Source organism: Perognathus longimembris, chromosome 10, assembly GCF_023159225.1.
Source record: "Perognathus longimembris pacificus isolate PPM17 chromosome 10, ASM2315922v1, whole genome shotgun sequence".
Lineage (NCBI taxonomy): Eukaryota > Metazoa > Chordata > Mammalia > Rodentia > Heteromyidae > Perognathus > Perognathus longimembris.
Genome location: NC_063170.1, coordinates 29092203 through 29112883, shown reverse-complemented (window position 1 = coordinate 29112883; position 20681 = coordinate 29092203). Strand labels below are relative to the sequence as shown.

The 20681-nt window shown below is 42.4% G+C and overlaps 2 protein-coding genes across 2 annotated transcripts in view; both read right to left on the bottom strand.

Annotated features, from left to right (window-relative positions):
• Positions 1 to 6168, bottom strand: part of Mylk3 (myosin light chain kinase 3) — a 41494-nt gene extending 35326 nt beyond the window's left edge. The window contains exon 1 of the mRNA XM_048355683.1: positions 3399 to 6168. Within this exon, the coding sequence (XP_048211640.1) occupies positions 3399 to 3875 (477 nt within the window). The 5' untranslated portion in view covers positions 3876 to 6168. The remainder of the gene's footprint in view (positions 1 to 3398) is intronic.
• A 12168-nt stretch (positions 6169 to 18336) lies between these two features.
• Positions 18337 to 20681, bottom strand: part of C10H16orf87 (chromosome 10 C16orf87 homolog) — a 59785-nt gene continuing 57440 nt past the window's right edge. Inside the window, exon 4 of the mRNA XM_048355686.1 lies at positions 18337 to 18510. Coding sequence (XP_048211643.1) covers positions 18440 to 18510 — 71 coding nt within the window. The 3' untranslated portion in view covers positions 18337 to 18439. The remainder of the gene's footprint in view (positions 18511 to 20681) is intronic.

Genomic DNA, 20681 nt, shown 5'->3' with positions numbered 1-20681 from the left:
TCTGATTTGCATATTGCTCCATTTCTGATAATGAAAGATGCTAGTTATTATTACTGGCTGCCACTCCTTTTCTGTTGTTGACCCAGAGCATTGAATGCTGTTGTTTTGCCTGCATTAGATACACTTCTATAACAGGGCCACTGACTTTTTGGTTGTATGTGAATACAATTTCAGATAGGTTAGAATATCATTTTCAAAACATTATGCTACTAATTGTCAAAGAAAAGGACCCAAGTCTTTTTTTCTCTCTCTCCATCACTCCCACCATCTACCCAATTTATGTCTTAACTTCAATAAGTTTCATTGTTCTGGGCTGGGAATATGGCCTAGTGGCAAGAGTGCCTGACTCGTATACATGAAGCCCTGGGTTCGATTCCCCAGCACCACATGTATAGAAAATGGCCAGAAGTGGCGCTGTGGCTCAAGTGGCAGAGTGGTAGCCTTGAGCAAAGAGAAGCCAGGGACAGTGCTCAGGCCCTGAGTCCAAGGCCCAGGACTGGCAAAAAAAAAAAAAAAAAAAAAAAAAAAGTTTCATCGTTCTATTTTCATATACGCTTATGAAGTACTTTCACTATATTTACCTACATTCATCCTCTCCACTGGCCCTTCCCTCTCTCTCTGGATCCTGTTCCCCAATAGAGTTGTTTCACTTTCTTGTCTTTTTTTTTTTCATTTTGAGGGGATATTAATTGTAAAAGAGGTTTCACTATGGTATTTCACATATGCATGTATTATTATAATTTAGCCAGATTAACCTCCTTCATTATTCCCTTTCCGCATTCTCCTTACTTCCCATTGTTCAAGAGAAAAACAGGCTAAAATTTGACAAAAATCACGTTGGCAAAAAAAAAATAGAAAGAAATAATGACATTGCCCATTTGTAAGGAAATGGAAGGTCTTGGAAAAAATTATACTAAGTGAAGTGAGCCAGACCCAAAGAAACATGGACTCTATGGTCTCCCTCATAGGGAATAATTAGCACAGGTTTAGGCAAGTCACAGCAGAGGATCACAAGTGCCCAATAGCTATACCCTTATGAACACAAAAGATGATGCTAAGTGAAATGAACTCCATATTATAGAAACGACTGTTACATCACTGTTGTAATTACTTTCAACATGTGATGTGAAACTGTAGCTTCTATTATTGATGATCCTCTTGTATCCCCTTCCTGTGGTTGTACCTGCACTATCTCTGTATCTTATCTAAGTATATTGGAAACCGTGTATACAGGTATTAGAACTAGGAAACTGAAAGGGAATACCAAAATTGAGAGACACAGGGTAAAAAGACAAACGACTACAAAAGCAATACTCACAAAATTGTTTGGTGTAAATCAACTGAACAACTCATGGGGGGAAAGGGAAAGGGGAAGGAGGAAGGGGGGAATGAGGGAGGAGGTAACAAACAGTACAAGAAATGTATCCAATGCCTAACGTATGAAACTAAGCTCTCTGTACATCAGTTTGACAATAAAAATTTTTTTTTTAATTTTGGCTTCATTATTCCTTTCCTTTTCTTGTGCCATTACTGGAGCCTGAACTTGGGCTTTCACTTGAAGGTGGTACTCTACCATTTGAGCCACACCTCTATTTCTAGATTTTTAGTTAACTGGAGAAAAGATTCTCACAGATTTTCTTGCTTAGGTTGGCTTTGAACATTGATCCTCAAATCTCAGCCTTCTGAGTAGCTAGCATTATAGGCTTGAGCCACTGTTACCCAGCCACCCTTGAATATTTTTAATCTGGGGTTTGTTCAGTTCCAATGCTTAGTTTATGAAGAATCCCCAGCCTCTGGAATAACTTTTCTGAAGGCTAGTTAGGCATTACTGATATAAATGTACCCTTTGGCTTGGCATTTACACTATTTAGAGTGTATCATACAGATAAACTCACATATGTTCAAAGACATACTTCTATGAATATCCACTGACTTGTTATTTATCAGGACTAAAAGTGAAAAACAATGACAATTGGACAAATTAAGACATCTTCCAATGCAGTACATTGCAACCTTAAACAAAACCAAGGAAGCTTTCTGAGTACAAATACAAAGCAATGTCTTCCTATCACCCAGATCAGAACAATAGGCACAATGTTTGCATGAAAATAAAACAGAAAATAGGGCAACCTTACAAGTAATTGCTCATAGGCACAGATCCTAAGTCTGAAAGGATGCAAAGAAACCTGGTGCCTGTGATTCTGGGGAACTCAGATAAAACAGACAGATGAAACAGGGTGCTGCCCTACCATATCACAAGTGTTTCTCAAATTTTACCATGTACACATTAAGTTAATTTTCCTTCTAAAGCAATTGGTTTTTTTTTATTAATTAATAAAGTTAATTTTCTTGCTTTTTTTTGGTTGGTCCTGGGTATTGTACTATATTGGCTTGGGCACTGTCCCTGAGCTCTTCAGCTCAGGACTAGTGCTCTACCACTTGAGCCACAGCACTAGTACCTAATTTTCTTTTTATAAAGACTAGGTTGGTATCAAGTGGCAAGAGCTACTGGAAGAGGGGGTGTCCCTTTTCCCTTGTGGGCTGGACTTTTGGGGCTGCAGGTCATACAGCAGGGAGTTGTGTGGGGAGAGGGTCTGCGTTGAGAGGCTGGGGAATGGGTCAGCTAGGCTGGATTCAGTCTGGTTGCACTAGCCAAGCACAAATCCCTTTAGACCCCACCCAGCTCATCTCTGCCACAAGCTGGTGGTAATGGTGAGGAATGGTGGCTCCAGGCTGTCTCAGTTGTTCCCAAACATAGTGTCCCCTCTGTATACCTCCCCCATTCTCACCAGTGTCCAAGCTTCCATTAGCCATCAGATTGTATTATGTGATTTTTGGAAACAGGCTCTCCCAGAAATGCCATCTCCACCTCTGGGCTCCGGTCCCAAATAGTCGTCCTCTCTGGGTCCCTATCAACACTCATCTCCCCAAAGGCAGCTGCAGTCTGCCTATCTCCCACTCCACCCACTCTGGGACAGAGGACAAAGCTGGGGACAGGAAGGAGGATGAGCTTCTGGCAGGAACTGTCAGAGGAAACTATCCCTGCTACCTGTCTCCCACCTTAAGTAGGGAGAAGATAAGAGGAAGAGAAAAGAAGTTCTGGAGATAATGAAGAACTTCACCATTCTCCCCCTAATCTCCACATCTAGAGGTGCCTAAGGCCCATACTCTCAGCCAGAACACTTCCTTTTCCTTGGGGAGCAGCAGTCAGCCAGCTCTTTAGAAATCCACTAGGCTACCCAGAACACCAAGGAGAATTGAACTCTCCCATTCCCCATTAACTAGACATACAGGAGGCACAAGAAGGGAGAACAACCTTGTAGCTGTCCTACATGGTCAATTTCCCCACCAGGGACCAGGGCCTCTTTTCCAACCAGGGCAGGGAAATAGGCACTGACCTCCTCAGGACCGTCAGCCAAGCTGCCTTTTCTCCAGGGGACATCCCCCTGCATGGCGAAATCCTCCTCCTTGGAGTTCTGGAACGTGGCCCCCACCAAAGTGATGGCCCTGTCCACAGCCACCACCATCCTGCAGAGGGCTTCAAGTCCAGTGCCATGTTGGGTACGATCTTGCTGCATGCCCCTCACCAGCTCCAGGACCTCAGGCCAGTCAGCCTGAGCATCAGACGGAGGAGCACTGGCCACCCCTGACAGGCCCAACCCTCGAGAGGCCTCCAGACGGTGCAGACCTTGTTCCAGGTGGCCCATCTCTTGGCACACACACTGCAGTTTCTCTGTGACATCTTCTTGGAAATTCAAGAGTCTGTCCACCTTCTCATTCAATATATTAAGCTTTTTGTCCATGGTGGTTAAGCAGGTCTTCCCCACTACTGGCAGACCTTGGAGTCCCAAACGCTTGTTAGATGCTCCTGACATCCCAGTTCAGGCTTAGCAAGGACAAAGATTAGGAAACAGAGGGCCTGCAGACCCCGCTTTTTCACTTAGATGGTAGTGTGTGGAAGTTCATTGTCCTTGATGGCTACCGACCTTGCCTACTGCACCAACCAATCCAGCCTGCCCAGGCTGTTTGAGATCACAGACATCCACATCCTCTCTGCCCCTGCCTTGCGTATCTCCTACTCAGCCACAGGCCATGAGTGACAGGCTGAGTTCTGCCCTTCTTGGGCCCCCTTTGATATCACAACAGCTTTTAACATTCCTCTTTGAGAGGCTGCTGATAGTTAAGTATTTTAAGAATCTGAATTGGGCAGGCCAAACTTCATGTAGCTGATGTTAAAGTTGGGAAGAAAAAGTGTCCTTTTGTTACATACATACATACTCTGAACTATACAAGGGGCTTCAGCAACCCCAGGCCCTTAGAAGATAAGCTCCTACAGGCTACATGTAAATCTAATTTACAATGAAAAGCAAGACCAGTGGAAAGAAACACAAGACTGATGAACCATAATGAAACTTTTGATATTCCTGCAAAACAAACACTTTTGGTGTTACTTTTTGGCTGATGCCTGAAATATGGATTTAGATTACTCATGGAGGAAGTCTGTAGGTCCCCTTTCCCATGCCTGAAGTCACTAGTCACTTATACCTAAAAATAGAACAGAAAGGGAACATCTTAGGCTATTTGCCAAATGCTGCCCCATAGGTCATGCATGTTCCTTGCAAAGCCTGTGGGGGACATTTATGGGTAACCTTCTGATGCCCCCAGCAATGACACCACAGGTATCAGGGATCATGCATAGGGCCCTAGAGAGCAACAAAGTTTGTGGCTCCTGTGGTTTCCAAATGTTTTAGATTTTTGCTGGCTAATTAGAGGTAAGAAGAGTCTCACACACCTCCTTGGCTTCAAACTATAATTCTGAAATCTCAGCCTCCTGAGTAACTACTATTACAGGTACAAGCCAACAGTACCTGGTCTGATCTGAAAATATGACATCCAAAAGCACCATTAAATGGTTTCACTATTTCCAGCCATCAGTAACCTATTGCCAGAGCCTTCCAATGTAAATATGCTTAAACACACACCGCTTTACCCTCCCTTTTTGAGGATAGGGTAGCACATAAAGAAGTCTGAACCATGTCTAGGAGCATTTCCGGGTGTTATTGGCAGAATGATGTAGCTTGAAAGAGCACTGGTTAATTCTATCACTGTGATTTAAAACAGTCACACAAATAGGCATGGTGATTAGCAACTGGAGGTCAATCAGCATGGACTACATGGTAAGAACTTGTCTAAAAAAAAAAACAAAAAAAAACAAAACACAACCAAGAAAACACTTTGCATTGTCTGCCCATTCACTACACTAGTTGGTAAAGTCCAAGCTCACCACCCCCACACTATCCCCATCCACCATAGCTTTCTGCTGAGTTTCTTGGTCCAAGAAGACCTTGCATCTGAGGAACAATTATCATCAGGGGTCTTTTGTTCCTGTGATCTTAGCATTTGTTCCTACTTCAAAGTATATTGACTTGGAGCTGACCTTACCACAAATATCTGGGTGTAATCTGATGACTGCTGCTGGCCTCTGGTGCAAGGACCGCACAGTGCTGGAGTGGGGCACAGAGTTCCCATCCTGCAGCCACGGTAGCTGTGCCAGCCCAGTGTTTACTTTGCCTGGAGATGGATGTTGACCAACTGCCTGGAACCCAGGGAATGAGGTGGGCTGGCTGGCCAAGAGGATTTCTCTGGAAGTACTCAGGCAATAGTGATAAGCCTGGCATTTCCGCTTATCTATGACCCTGTCCCAGGCCCCAGAGGCATGCAGAGACCACTTGGTTATCTGTTTTGCTAGGCTATATCCGCCTTCCTAGGGGCCCACTTCCTGCATCACTTGACAGAGTGTCTAGCTGTGAAACAAACACTATGTGTCTAAGGAGGGAGGAGAGGAGGACTGAGTTCCACAGCAAATATGACCTGAGTTCAAAGCCCAGAATTCTGGTGCAGAGACACCCAGAGGATTTGAGAATCCTTCCTCCAGGTCAAAGGAAAGTCCTGCAGGCATGCATTTCTTTAACAGACTGCTTGCACCAGGAGAGCCTAATAGTCATTTCCTGGCTAGGAGGATTCAGCTGTTGACTCTCCAAATAAAACTGCTCAAGAAGCAACAAAGAGGTAGAATCCTCAAGGGCTACGCATGCCACAATGAGTAGAAGACCAGGACTCAAAACTTTTGTTAGGGGCTGGGAATATGGCCTAGTGGCCAGAGTGCTTACCTCATATACATGAAGCCCTGGGTTTGACTCCTTAGCACCACATATATAGAAAAGGCCAGAAGAGCCACTGAACAAAAAGAAGCCAGGGACAGTGCTCAGGCCCTGAGTCCAAGCACCAGGACTGGCAAAAAAAAAAAAAAGAAAACAACTTTTGTTAAATGAGGAGCTACTAAGGATTCTCTAGCCAAACTTCCTAGTTTCCTCAAGGAGGTCAAGCTTGACAAACACATTGGCTTGCAGATGGACTGGCATTATACATTTTTAGGGCCACAATTCACTCAACATGACTGATTGGAATCAGGAAATGAGTTGTAAGAATTGGATATTAGCTCATTTTTCTGAGCATAACTATGGGTCATGCCCTGTGGCTTAGTTTCCCTACCATATCTGATTTAAGACTCATGATAGTCCTAAGGGGCAGATTTTTATCATCTCTATTTTATAATTAAGAGAATTTAATTAGTTTGCTCAAGTCCACACAGTCAGGAAGCAGTAAGGACAGACTTACAACCCTATATTCATAATTTACAGCATTCTGGGGGCTGGGAATGTGGCTTAGTGGCCTAGCATGCATGAAGCCCTGAGTTTGATTTCTCAGTACCAAATAAACAGAAAAGGCCAGAAGTGGTGCTGTGGCTCAAGTGGTAGAGTGCTAGTCTTGAACAAAAGGAAGCTCAGAGACAGTGCTTATGCCCTGAGCTCAAACCCCAGGACTAGCAGGAAAAAAAAGGAAACATAATTTACAGCATTCTGCTATTTTTACAGACAAGAGGGATCTGAGTGACTATAAGATAATCTCCTTTATTTTGCAGATAGAAAATTTGAGGAGCAGAGAAGGGACTTTCTGTAGATCATACTGTGCGTCAATGGCAGAGACAGGAGCAAATTGCACAGCTAGACATAGATGATACAATTTTACATAAGTACCTCTTAACAATTCTCAAAGTGGCTATATCTCCATTTTATAGATAAATAAACTGAGGCTTGGAGTGGTTAAGGCATTTTCCAAAGTAAGTATAAAAGAATCTGGATTTAAATGCAAGAAGCCAGTCTCCAAAGTTTGTTTACAATGATCAGCAGTCTAAAACTTTCTGCCCTCTGTCTAAAACCTGACTTATCGCTAGGCCATCATGTACGCCAACTGCCAGTTCAGAAAATTCAGTTACATTTTTGAGTTGGAGGCAGACTGACCAGTTCTGTGCTGACATGCCAATGATTCTATCTGCACAGCATCTAGATGTGTCTCCCATATGTGGCTCATCTGGTAGGGGACTACTAAGAGCAAAGAAGAGACTGGCCAGATGATTGAGGCATAGGCTTTCTCTCCTAGAGGTTCTACATTTCTCACCATGGCCTTGAGCTGTCCCATACACAGCCCTAGACATCTCATCACCATGGCCTCAAGCAGTTGTGCATGTGGGGCACCTGTGAACCTTCATATCCCTTGTACTTGGAATTTGCACATAAACAATAGAATGACTGTACCCCAAAGGTGACAGACAGACATCCAGTGAAAGGGGCTAAAGGAGGCATGGAGAGCTTATTCAGACTGAGAGGAGCACCGGATTGAGTATGAGTATGATAGCACTCACAGACTGCCCAGTGACCTTGACAGACACATAGCTCTCTCCTCAAGATGCCTTATTAACCCCTACAAAATACACCCAGTCATGCACTCCTTTGGAACACTCCCACACACGCTGTGCAGCAGAACTCTGTTTATCTTTTCCTTCAATAAATCTTTGCTACTTTACCTCTCCTTCTATGTCGATGGACTCATTCTTGGAGGCCATGGAGACAGAGGACCTGATCCAGGTACTACAGTTCTTCAGCATCACTACACTTCCATTTGACTCACAAAGAGACTGAGACTCACAATGAGTCAGTGGGGGGACTGGACTTTCTAGCACTGAGGTCTGCATTCACTACAGAAGGAAGGGGTTCTAGAAGCCCACTTTCTCCAGTAGATCAGAAAAGGAACTGCAGGGTCTCTTGGTCTAACCATGAACAAACCCTGTAAAAAAACATTTTAGCTACAGTCTTACATAAGCACTCTGTCAATTATTGTGAGCTCAGAGCTTTGCTTGTGCCAATCTGAGGAGCTGGTGGTAAAGGTACTGTTGACCTGGGTAACTGCAGCCATAGTCAGGACACAGGGGATGCAAGGAGAGTGAACCAATGCATACTTTATTCCAAGAGGGCCAGGGTTTATATAGGGTTAGAAATCAATTTTACAACTACAGGGTAAAAGATCAATACAGCATGACATTTGTCTCAAATACAAAAGTGGAGGAAGTTACTACTGTGAGGGCAGGAACTTGATACAAATGCTTTTCCTATTACAGGAGGTAGTGACTACAAAGATTGTTGATATCAAAACAAGGAACTCGGGCTGGGGATATAGCCTAGTGGCAAGAGTGCCTGCCTCGGATACACGAGGCCCTAGGTTCGATTCCCCAGCACCACATATACAGAAAACGGCCAGAAGCGGCGCTGTGGCTCAAGTGGCAGAGTGCTAGCCTTGAGCGGGAAGAAGCCAGGGACAGTGCTCAGGCCCTGAGTCCAAGGCCCAGGACTGGCCAAAAAAAAAAAACAAACAAGGCACTATATCCAATCGAGGTGGAACTATAATTATCTCCTAGCTACTATCTCCTCAAGGCTAGACAACTTTGATCTTGACTTCTCCAAAGACTTGTGAAGAGACTTGTGAGGAGACTTTCCTATCTACAGTGAGAATCTAACACTAAAGGCAGATGGTCAAGCAAGTCTCCTCAGGGAGACTTGCTAAGCAGGGGGGGGGGAGGGTGGAAGGGAGATTCTCACAACAAAAGGTGGCTTCCTTTGGCCCGAAAACACAAAGGAACTCCTTACTGGGAATGTGTTCCCAAGGGCCTATTAGTGTGCTAATGAGGCATCGGAGTAACTGTGCTGGGGCTGTTTTTTTAATTCTCCAACAAGGTACAACCTGAGGGTTTGGAAGAGGCCTTGGTTCATCTGGGTGAGAAAAGTCATAAGAACAGGAAAGGATAAAGGGGAATTGTCTAGGGTTTGGGGAGAGAAAGGAAACAAATAGTACAATGGCTATCTGGGCAGCCAGGGTCCCAAGTCTGAGGCAAATAATTTAGGGAGGACTTCTTGGAAGAAATAAGTCTTGAACTAAACCTTGAAGGATAGATGAGACATGGGAAAGTCAACAAAAGGCAATTTTAGTGAGGACAGAGTAACAGAGATCCAGGTAGTTCCTGGTAGGTAGGGCCCATGTGTTGTTCTGCAAAAGCTTGTTATTTTATAATTGTCACCATTCACCCAGAGCTTTGGAAACTATTCCAGAAAGATTTCATACACCAAATATAGGTTTAATTAACCAAGAACACAGAGCAATAGACTTTTTGGGACCCCAGTAGACAGAAAACAATATTTAATAATCCTACCGCAAGACCTGAGGTCAGTCTTCAACAAATAGAAAACCCCGAAAAACACAAACTTAGAAAAGCCTTCAAAATAGCAAATCTTATAGAGAAAAAGCAACTCTTTAAGTGCTGCTTCCCTCCACCACCCCCCCCCCCGCCTTTATTTCTTGGTGGTACTGGGGTTTGAACTCAGGGGTGGAGCACTGTCCTTGGTTTCTTTGTGCTCAAGGCTAGCACTCTACCACTTGAGCCACTTCCAGCTTTTTCTGAGTATGTGGTACTAAGGAATCAAGCCCAGGGCTTCATGCATGCTAGCAAGCACTCTATCACTAAGCCACATTCCCAGCCCTCCCACTAGTTTACTTTTTGAGATGGGATCTTATATCCTGCCCAGGCCCATACCTGAACAATATGTGCTTTCCACTGTAGCTAGGATGATAGGGGTGTACTACCACACCTATATTCTTCTGTTGAGATGGAGCCTTATGAAGTTTTTCTGCTCAGACTAACCTAGAATCCCAATTCCCCAATCTTAGCTTCCAACCTAGCTGGACAGGCATGTGCCACCACACAGAGCTGTGAAGTGAAAAGGAGTCTGTGAACTTTTCTTCCTGAGTTGGCCTCAAACCATGATTGTCCAGTTCTCAACCTCTAGGTAGCTAGGATGAGCCACCAGTGCCTGGCTGTGTTTTTCTTCCTCTCTTTTTTTCTTTCTTTTCTGCTTTTGAAAAATAGATTCCTCTCTAGCTTGAGAAGAAATATTCTAGACTCTGCATAACTCATAAACTACAATATAATATTAATTCAGATTTTGGAGGGCTGGCAATATGGCCTAGTGGCAAGAGTGCTTGCCTTGCGTACATGAAGCCCTGGGTTAGATTCCCCAGCACCACACATATAGAAAATGTCCAGAAGTGGCACTGTGGCTCAAGTGGTAGAGTGCTATTCCTAGGCAAAAAGAAGCCAGGGACGGTGCTCAGGCCCTGAGTCCAAGGCCCACGACTGGCCAAAAAAAAAAGTCAATAAAATCTTTTCACCCCAGTCCTGGGGCTTGAACTCAGGGTCTGGGTGCTGTCCCTGAGCCTCTTTGTGCTCAAGCCACAGCTCTACTTCTGACTTTTTCTGAGTAGTTGATTGGAGATAAGAGTTTCATGAACTTTTCTGCCTGGGCTGGCTTCAAACTACTATCCTCAGATCTCAGCCTCCTGAATAGCTGTGATTACAGGCATGAGCCAATGGCTCCTGGCTTAATACAGAAAAGTTGTCAGGCTTCTGTGACCAATTGCTAGCTACAATATTCTCAAAAGATTTATGCACACATATTACTAATAGCAGCAAGAGGTTGGGGGACAGTTTTAAGTGTGATTCACACAGGCCAATCCCCCCAAACCTGGTTACACTGAACACAAGTCCACATATCTAAAGCCAAGAACTGCTCATTTTTATTCTTTTGAGTGAAGTCTAAAACTATTTTCTGATAGGTTTATATGTCGTTAATACAGTTCTGAAAACACAAAAACACAGTAAGTTTATCATCTGCATTTACATACCATCTTCTATCCATGGATTCCAAAGGTCCGTCAGAATTATTTTCTTAAGTCTCCAATGAGATGAGTAAACACTGTTTTCTTCATGTTGCACACAGAAATACTGAAATCCAGGGCAGCTAAGTGGCTTGTCAACAGTTCTAACCCAAGATAAAATCTCAGATTATATGTAAGCTGCTGTCTTTTTTTCATGCCAATCATCCTTTGAACTCTCATTGGCCCTGGGATAAGTCATGCACAATGGCCCTGGTTTCCCTGGTGATGGAGATGGTTTCTATTTCTTGCCCTGAAGCTGGCCAGGTGCCCTGACTGTACCACATTTAGACACAAATGCATCAGTCATGTGTGTGCGGGCATAGTTTGGCTGCTTGGAAACCTAAGTGGCTGTGTCAACTGGCCCCAAGCTGAGAGCCCCTCTAAGGCTATACTGTTCATTCCTCCACCACTGACTCAGAGAAACACAAGGAAATAATGATGTCTCTGTGAGATGAGTTTCAAGAAGTCACTCCTAGTTGTTTGGGAAATATGCCCATAAATCATTACAGTCTCCCTGACATTGCTCTTGCCTAAGGATAATAGATCAAGATGTGCTGGTCATTAGTTAGGTACCTGATAGGTAACTAATTCATATTTTTGGTGTTTGGCTTTTTTTTTTTAAGACAAGGTCTCACTGTATAGCCCAGGCTGGCCTCAAACTTGTGATCTTTTTTTTGGGGGGGGGGGGCAGTCCTGGGGCTTGGACTCAGGGCCTGAGCACTGTCCCTGGCTTCCTTTTGCTCAAGGCTAGCACTCTGCCACCTGAGCCACAGTGCCACTTCTGGCCAGTTTCTGTATATGTGGTGCTGGAGAATCGAACCGAGAGCTTCATGTGTAGGAGGCAAGCACTCTTGCCACTAGGCCATATCCCCAGCCCCAAACTTGTGATCTGCCTGTCTCTATCTCCCAACTGCAGAAATTACAGGTATGTACTGCCATGCCCACCGAATTCACCCTGAAGATTCTGTTTCAGTGTTACTTTTTTGGGGGGCCAGTCCTGGGGCTTGAACTCAAAGCCAGGGCACTATCCTTGAGCTTCTTTTGCTCAAGGCTAGCACCTGAGCCACAGCGCCACTTCTGGCTTTTTCTGTTTACGTGGTACTGAGGAATCGAACCCAGGGTTTCATGCATGCTAGGTAAACATTCTACCACTAAGCCACATTCCCAGTCCTACTTTTTTGGGGGGGCGGAGGGGGGTCAGTCATGAGGCTTGAAATCAGGGAATGGGTGCTGTCCCTGAGCTCTCTTCCAGTTTTTGAGTGGTTAACTGAAGCTGAGATTCTCACAGGGACTGTTTTCAATTTCTTTTCTTCAATGTTTTAAGAGTTACCTCAGTTAACATTATTCCAAGTTTTTTGTTTGTTTTTTTTTTTTAGCCTGTGAATGGGATTGCTTCCTGATTTCTTTCTCAGAACATTCATTATTGGTAAACAGAAAAAGAACACTGACTTTTGTATTTGATTTTGTATGCTGCTACTTTGCTAAAAATATTTGTCTCATCTAAGAGTTTTCAATTAGAGTCTTTAAGCTCTTTTAAGTATAGGATCCGATTATCGGCAAACAAGTATAGTTTAACTTTTCCTTGTCCTATTTGTATCTCTTTCATTCTTTTCTCTTGTTTGATTGCTCTAGCAAAGAACTCAAACACTACATTGGTTGAGTGGAGAAAATAAACACCCTTGCCTCATTACTGATTTTAGAGAAAGTGATTTCAGTTGTCCCCCATTTAGTATGATGCTGGCAATACTTTTGTCATATATAATCTTTATTATGTAGAAGTATGATTTTTCTATTCCTAGTTTCTTCAGGGCTTTTATCATGAAGGGATGCTGAATTTTTTCAAAGGCTTTTACTATATCTAGTGATGACTAAGTGGTTTTTGTCTTCAATTTCTTTTTCTTCAATGTCTTCTATTTAGGTGTTAGGTTTATTGGCCTGCATATATTGAATTACCCTTGTATCCTTGGAATAATGTCAATCTGATCATGGTATGGTCTTTTTAATACGTGTTGAATTTAGTTACAAGTATATTGTTAAGGTTTTTGCATCTATGCTTATCAGAGAAATTGATCTACACTTTTCTTGTGCCCTTTTCCTTTTGGGAATTTGAATAATATTGGCTTTATACAATGAGTTTGGTAGGATTCCTTCACTTGCTTTGTTTTATATGGAATAATTTGAGGGCACTAGTGTTACTTATTCTATAAATGTTTGGTAGAGAGTCAAATGTGGTAGTACATACCTGTAATCCCATTCAGGAAGTGGAGATAGAAAGGGCTTCAGTTTAAATTCAGTCCAGGGAAAAAAGTAAGGTCTCATCTCAACAACAACAAAACAACTGCATATATGGGAACCCAGCTATCTAGGAGGCATAGGAGAAGGATTTAATGCCAACCCCAGGCAAAACCATGAGACTCTCTTCAAAAGTAACTAAAATAAAAAAGGGGTCCAGTGGTAGAGTGTCCAGCAAGTATGAGGCCCTGAGTTCAAACCCCAGTATCACCACCACAGGAAAAAAAAAATAAAGATTTGTTAGAATACAGAAGTGAAATTATCAGGTCCTGGGCTTTTCTTAGTTGCTATACTGCTACTGTTGCAGTTCATTGCCCAAATGTGTTAAAAAGCTGTTTGCACACACAAAAAAAAGTAAAATAAAACGTGGTCTATAGCAGCTGGTAATGTGGCCTAGTGGTAGAGTGCTTGCTTAGCATGCATGAAACCCTGGGTTTGATTCCTCGACACCACATATACAGGAAAAGCCAGAAGTGGCACTGTGGCTAAAGTGGTAGAGTGCTAGCTTTGAGCAAAAAGAAGCTCAGGGACAGTGCTCAGGCCCTGAGTTCAAGCCCTAGGACTGGCAAAAAAAAAAAGTGGTCTGTATCTTTTTGGGTTAATTTTGTTGGGTCACATGTGTCTAGAAATTTATCTATGCCGTCCATGTTTTTCAACTTATTGGAAAGTAAATGTTCAGATACTTTTCTTAACAATCTCCTGAATTTTATTAATATAAATTAAAATATTTCCTTTTCAGTTCTAATTTTTTTTGGTACCAATCCTGAGGCTTGAACTCAGGACCCAGATGCTATTCCTGAGTTTCTTTTGTTCAAGGTTAGCACTCTATCAGTTGAGCCACAGCTTTTTTTTTTTTTAATTTAATTTTATAGTCAAGGTCATGTACAGAGGGGTTACAGTTACATACATAAGGTAATGAGTACACTTCTTGTCATACTTGCTACCCCCTCTCTCATTTTTCTCCCACTTTCCCTCCCCCCAATTCCCCCACACCAAGTTGTAGAGTTAATTTCTAACACATTGCAAACCAATGCAACAGTGATGCTCAAACTACATTTTAAAATTAAAATCAACACTGAATACACAACAAAAGGAATAAAGTGCCTGCCCCCAAATAGTTAATATTCATATGAAATTTCATGAAATATATGAAATCAATATTTAAAAATTATTGTGGTTGTTAATACTTTTGCCAACATCTTGTCCAGTAAATCAAGAGCAGTGGGCTGGGTAGACTTACTAACAAGGCTCAATTAATTTATTAAAAGCAACTCTCATCTAATATCATTCCTGTGAGCATCAACATACCCACAGAACACCTGAACACCTGTCCCATGCTACAGGGAATTGTTCCCTGCTGTGCTTGTGGCTTTGGGTAGAGACTTAGCTCAGGAGAATGATTGTTTTACCTTGTGAATATTTACTAAAATTATTTTTAGAGTAGGCTTCCATATAGCAGATTTGAAGAAGCATTTACAAGGGACTATAAATATTTTCATTAAGAATATTTTTCTATAAAGTAATTTCCATTCACCAAAAATGCTTATTGTCGGGGCTGGGAATATGGCCTAGTGGCAAGAGTGCTTGCCTCCTACACATGAAGCTCTTGGTTCCATCCCCCAGCACCACATATATGGAAAACGGCCAGAAGGGGCGCTGTGGCTCAGGTGGCAGAGTGCTAGCCTTGAGCGGGAAGAAGCCAGGGATAGTGCTCAGGCCCTGAGTCCAAGGCCCAGGACTGGCCAAAAAAAAAAAAAAAATGCTTATTGTCTTGACACAGTCCAAGAAAGAACTTTTCCTAATTTTAGCCTTTTGAGCTTTTTGAGCTTTTTGGTTTTCATGCAAGGAATGAAATCCAGGGCCTGTGCATGCTAAGCACATGCTCTGCTCTACCCCCAGCCATGCTGCAAGCCCCACCAATGACCTATTTGCAAACCATCCGGGTCTGTCTCTCAAGTTGCTGTATTTAAAATCAAACGAACCTGTAGGGCTTTCCATAACACTGAGTTAAAAGAAAATAAGTTGGAGAGTCTATGTTTGGATCACATTTTAGTGCTAGCAAGTTGTCTGTTCAAACTTGGAATTCCAATGTGGAGTTTTCAGTAGGCTCACTTTATCTTCTCAGGAAAAATTCCAGAACTACTGGCTGCAGGTATGGTTGATAACATGACCAAACTTGTGCTAGTGAATGCCATCAACTTCAAGGGAAACTGGCAGGAGAAATTCATGAAAGAAGACACAACCACTGCACCATTCAGACTGACTAAGGGCAGGGGATGCCACTGTCCAAAAATGTTTTTGGGTTTTGTGTGTAAGTGTAGGGTGGAATCCCTGTCTCTCATTTGCTATTCCCATTACTGTAGTTTTTTTTTTTTTTTTTGCCAGTTCTGGGCCATGGATGCAGAGCCTGAGCACTATACGTGGCTTCTTTTTGCTCCAGGCCAGCACTCTACCACTTGAGCCACAGTGCCGTTTTGGCTGTTTTCTATATATGTGGTGCTGGGGAATCACCCAGGGCTTCATGTATACGAGGCAAGCACTCTTGCCACTAGGCCATATTCCCAGCCCTCTCTTTTTTTAAAAAAATTAAATTTTATTGACAAGGTGATGTGCAAAGGGGGTATAGTTACATAATAAGGTAGTGAGTACATTTGTTGTCATATTTGTTACACCCTCATTTTTCTTTCCCTTCCGTAGTTCAGGTAAGCATATATACAATATCCAGTGTACCAAAATCATATACAGTAACCACGTAGGGTACGCCAAAGGAAATTCACCTAGAACATTAAACATAATGACAACAATAGAATCCTCCTGTGTCCTCTTGGGAATTCTTTTTGCTTATCCTCATTTTATATAATCATGTGTACATCGCCGTTGAGCTATTGTGATCCACTGATAGGTCTATCCTAGACCTCTTTATGTTTGTTTAGTAGTTGTTTGGTTTTAGATACATAATGTAAAGTCTCTGAACCAAACATGTGTAAATACCATTTGAAAAGAAATTTGTTATTTTGCAGACCTGGTCTCTAATGTTCCCCTCCACCCCCAACAGTCATATATCAAGGAGACCATGCACCTTTGTTCTCTGTGTTCTAGGCTTGTCTTGCTCAACATTATTTGTTCAAGCTCTGACCATTTCCCTGCAAATACCAATATTTTACCATTTCTAATTGCTATGTAGTATTCCATTGTGTACAGGTACCACATTTTTTGGATCCATTCATCTGTAGTGAGGCATCTAGATTGTTTCCATATTTTGGCTATTGTGAATTGGAACTACAGCCTTTTTTTTTTTTTAAGGTTCATAAGGAGGTTTATTAGTGGGGCCATAGCTCCCACGGGAGAGGGAGCTGCATGGCGTCTGCACCTTATCCAGGTGGCAGCTTCTCTCTCTGGGGGTAAAGGGGAAGTAGGTAGGTAGTGAGTAGGAGTGGCTCATTAGGTATGGGTGGATCTGGGGGCTAATGGGAGGTGCTGAGGACCTGAGGCTAGGGAAATGCTAACGTTCCCCTATTTGTTGTTTATTAATAACTGGGGAGGGGTACCAGGCTGGAGTATGGGCGGAGGTTGTTTCTTCTGGAAGTACTTCCTGCTGTAAAGGGGCAAAGTAGTCAGGGATCCCTGATTTGTCGCTTGGCCCAGTACTATCCAAGAAGTGACAGTTTGGTTGGTAAAGGGCCTCATCATTTCCATGAGAATGGTTATCAGAGCCAATGGGTGTCATGGTCTCCTCTGGCTATCTCTTGCAGCTTGGGCACATCAAGGAGTGACTGGGTCTGGGGTCTTCAGGATCCAGATCCTGGTTGGAGGTTCAAAACTGTCATTGTGGTTGATGGAAGTAGAGCGCTCAGTCAGGAGAAGTTACCTCTTTTGGTCCTCTGGGTGGGCTTAGGACAGCAGAATAGGTCCCGGGGTCAGCTTGGACTCCCCCAGAAATGGGGGAGCAAATCCACCAGGGAACCTATCCCGGGTTTGGCACCAACGAAAGGATATGTCTCAGCCATCCCAGGGGACCATGCAGAGATAATCACAGACAGAAGAAGATTCATAAGGAGGTTTATTAGTGGGGCCATAGTTCCCATGGGAGAGGGAGCTACATGGCTTCTGCACCTTATCCAGGTGGCAGCTTCTCTTGCCACAGCTTTTTTGACATAAGAGTTAATTGGGGTAAAAGTTTCCTGTTTGGGCTGGCTTTGAACCATGATCCTCAGATCTCAACCTCCTGATGAGCTAGAATTACAGGCTTGATCAACCACTTCCAGCTCATTTTTAATTTTATTAATTTGAGTCTTCTCTCTTTTAGTTTTACTATGGGTTTTCAAAACTTGTTAATATTTTCAAATAACCATCTGCTCATTGATTCTTGTTCTTTTTTCTAAGACACTGGGGTACATGATTAGGTTTCTTATGTATTCTGATTTTTAAATGTAGGCATTCTATAAGTTGTGTTTACATTTTTATTTAATTCTAGCAATTTTAACCTTTTCTCTTTTATTTCTTGTAAGTCCTGCTGATTTTTTAAAGGTGTATTAGCTCAATCTCCATGTGCTTGTATAACTTCCTAGTTTCCTTTACTACTGTTTCTAATTTCATTCCATGATATCTGATAAGATATAAGAAACCACTTCTATTTTGTTGTATTTGTGAAGAATTGCTTTATGGCTTAATATAAGATCTATTTTGGAGAATCCTGTGGGCTGCTGAAGATGTGTATTCTGTGTGGTGGATGGAATATACTGTCTGTGAAGTCCATCTGGGTCCACCTGTTCTTCTGTGCTCAATGGACTATTTTATAAAGTTGTACATATTAATTTCTGGTGCAATTTACAAACATTTCCTCTTGATGAATTGTCGCACTAGTCAATAGGTAGTCACCTTCTATGTCTTTTCTGACTAATTTTGAGTTGAAGTCTGCCTTGTCAGATATGAATACAGCTACTCCAGTAAGCTTTCAGTTTTCACTTACTTGGCATTTTATTCTTCATCCTTTCACCTTCAGTCTCTGTATATGTTTGCCAATGTGGAGTGACTCTTGCACCCAAACACTTGAATCTATAAAAGAAAAGATCCAATCAGACAATCTGTATATTTTATTTTTTCATTTTAAACAAGTTTAGTTAAACAAGATGCTTGACTTGAAGGGAAAGCTATCTAGGATTTTTTTAAAAGAGTAATTTACCCCTACGTAAAGACAGATTGCCCTAACATAACAGCCATGTACAAAAGTTATAAAATTGTCCTTGTTTTACAATGATAAATGAAAACATTAAAATTCTCCAATCAAACAAGGTATGCAAGGATTTTTGTTTTTTTCTTCTTTTTTTTAAAACAGTGAGAGCAAACTAACTTACTGAAATATAAAGATAAAAGCTAAATGAGTATGCCACTAATGGAGAAGGGGGATATTTTCACAGAACTAGTATTTTTTCCCCATTCCAGCTTCATATGATGTCAATCAAAATATACCATTGGCCATTTAGTTTAAAAAAATAAAAAAGAAAAGCGAAATGCTTGTGCACATACACCACTTACTTTACATACAATAAAGGAATGGGGAAGGGGAAGATGAAAGGATAAACTATACTGTAGTAGTCAGGATGTGGTGGAACCAAATTGCAGTTTTCTAATGAAGAATGTGGTCTTGGTCTATAAGAACAAAGTTCTGGAGCAAAGTAGCAGGTTCCCTTTCTTAGTAGACACCTCCGGTCTGCTGCTGGAACATATCAATTGTATCTTCATCCTCCATTTCCTACCATGCAGGTGTGTCTGTTTCATTGCTTGGCTGCCCATCAACTAATAATCTGATCTGCCACACTGACAAACCCTGTGGTTCAAAATAGGCTTTCATTAATTTACTAAGTGGTGTATGCGCTGGGGATACGGCCTAGTGGCAAGAGTGCTTGCCTTGTATACATGAGGCCATGGGTTTGATTCCCCAGCACCACATATACAGAAAGCGGCCAGAAGTGGTGCTGTGGCTCAAGTGGCAGAGTGCTAGCCTTGAGCAAAAAGAAGCCAGGGACAGTGCTCAGGCCCTGAGTTCAAGGCCCAGGACTGGCCAAAAAAAAAAAAAAAAGTGGTGCATGCCTCTTAAACTTAAACTGCACCACAGAACCATTCTGCCCCGCCACCTTCAAATTAACATGATCGCTGCTCTGTTTTAACTCCTTCCTTGGGCTTTTGATTGGCCATCCCTAGCACCAGAGTCTCCTCAGATGCCGCTTCACAAAAGAGGCTCTCGAGAGAAACAGGAAACACACCTCTGTATATTTTTAAATATTTGGAAAATTAAGACCATTTATACTCAGTACTAACACTGAGACGTGTTTTAATTTGGGTTTTTTTTTTCCTTCCCCCTTGCTCCTCTTAGGTCAATGTTTTAGTGGCTGATGCATGTTTGATCATTTCTTCATTATCTGTACCTCCCTGGAATTTATCTTTTCTGATTTCTTATGTTCATAATGGCTTTTTTTGCCTCATCTTCAGTGCTGGTTTAGTTAAAACATGTTTTGATTTGTGATCATCTTGGAAGGTCTTTATTTCTCCATCAATTTTTTTTATTTTTATTTATTTATTTATTTTTTTGCCAGTCCTGGGCCTTGGACTCAGGGCCTGAGTACTGTCCTGGCTTCTTTTTGCTCAAGGCTAGCACTCTGCCACTTGAGCCGCAGCACCCCTTCTGGCCGTTTTCTGTATACGTGGTGCTGGGGAATCGAACCTAGGGCTTCATGTGTGGGAGGCAAGCTCTCTTGCCACTAGGCCATATCCCCAGCCCTCTCCATCAATTTTAAAAGACAACTTTGCTGGATATTTTAATTTTGATGACAGTTAATTTACTTTCAGACTTTGAAAATTATCATTTCAATTTCATTCTATGCTTTCCTGGCTGTTAGGGTTTCTGCTTAGAGGTCTGACACCATGCTGTTTTTTTTTTTGTTTTTTTTTTGTTTTTTTTTGGCCAGTCCTGGGCCTTGGACTCAGGGCCTGAGCACCATCCCTGGCTTCTTCCCGCTCAAGGCTAGCACTCTGCCACCTGAGCCACAGCGACCCTTCTGGCCGTTTTCCATATATATGGTGCTGGAGAATCGAACCGAGAACTTCATGTGTAGGAGGCAAGCACTCTTGCCACTAGGCCATATTCCCAGCCTGACACCATGCTGTTTTAATGTTCTTTCTTGTTTCTGTAGTATTAGCTTAACATTGTGACTGAGAGGTTTTCAGTT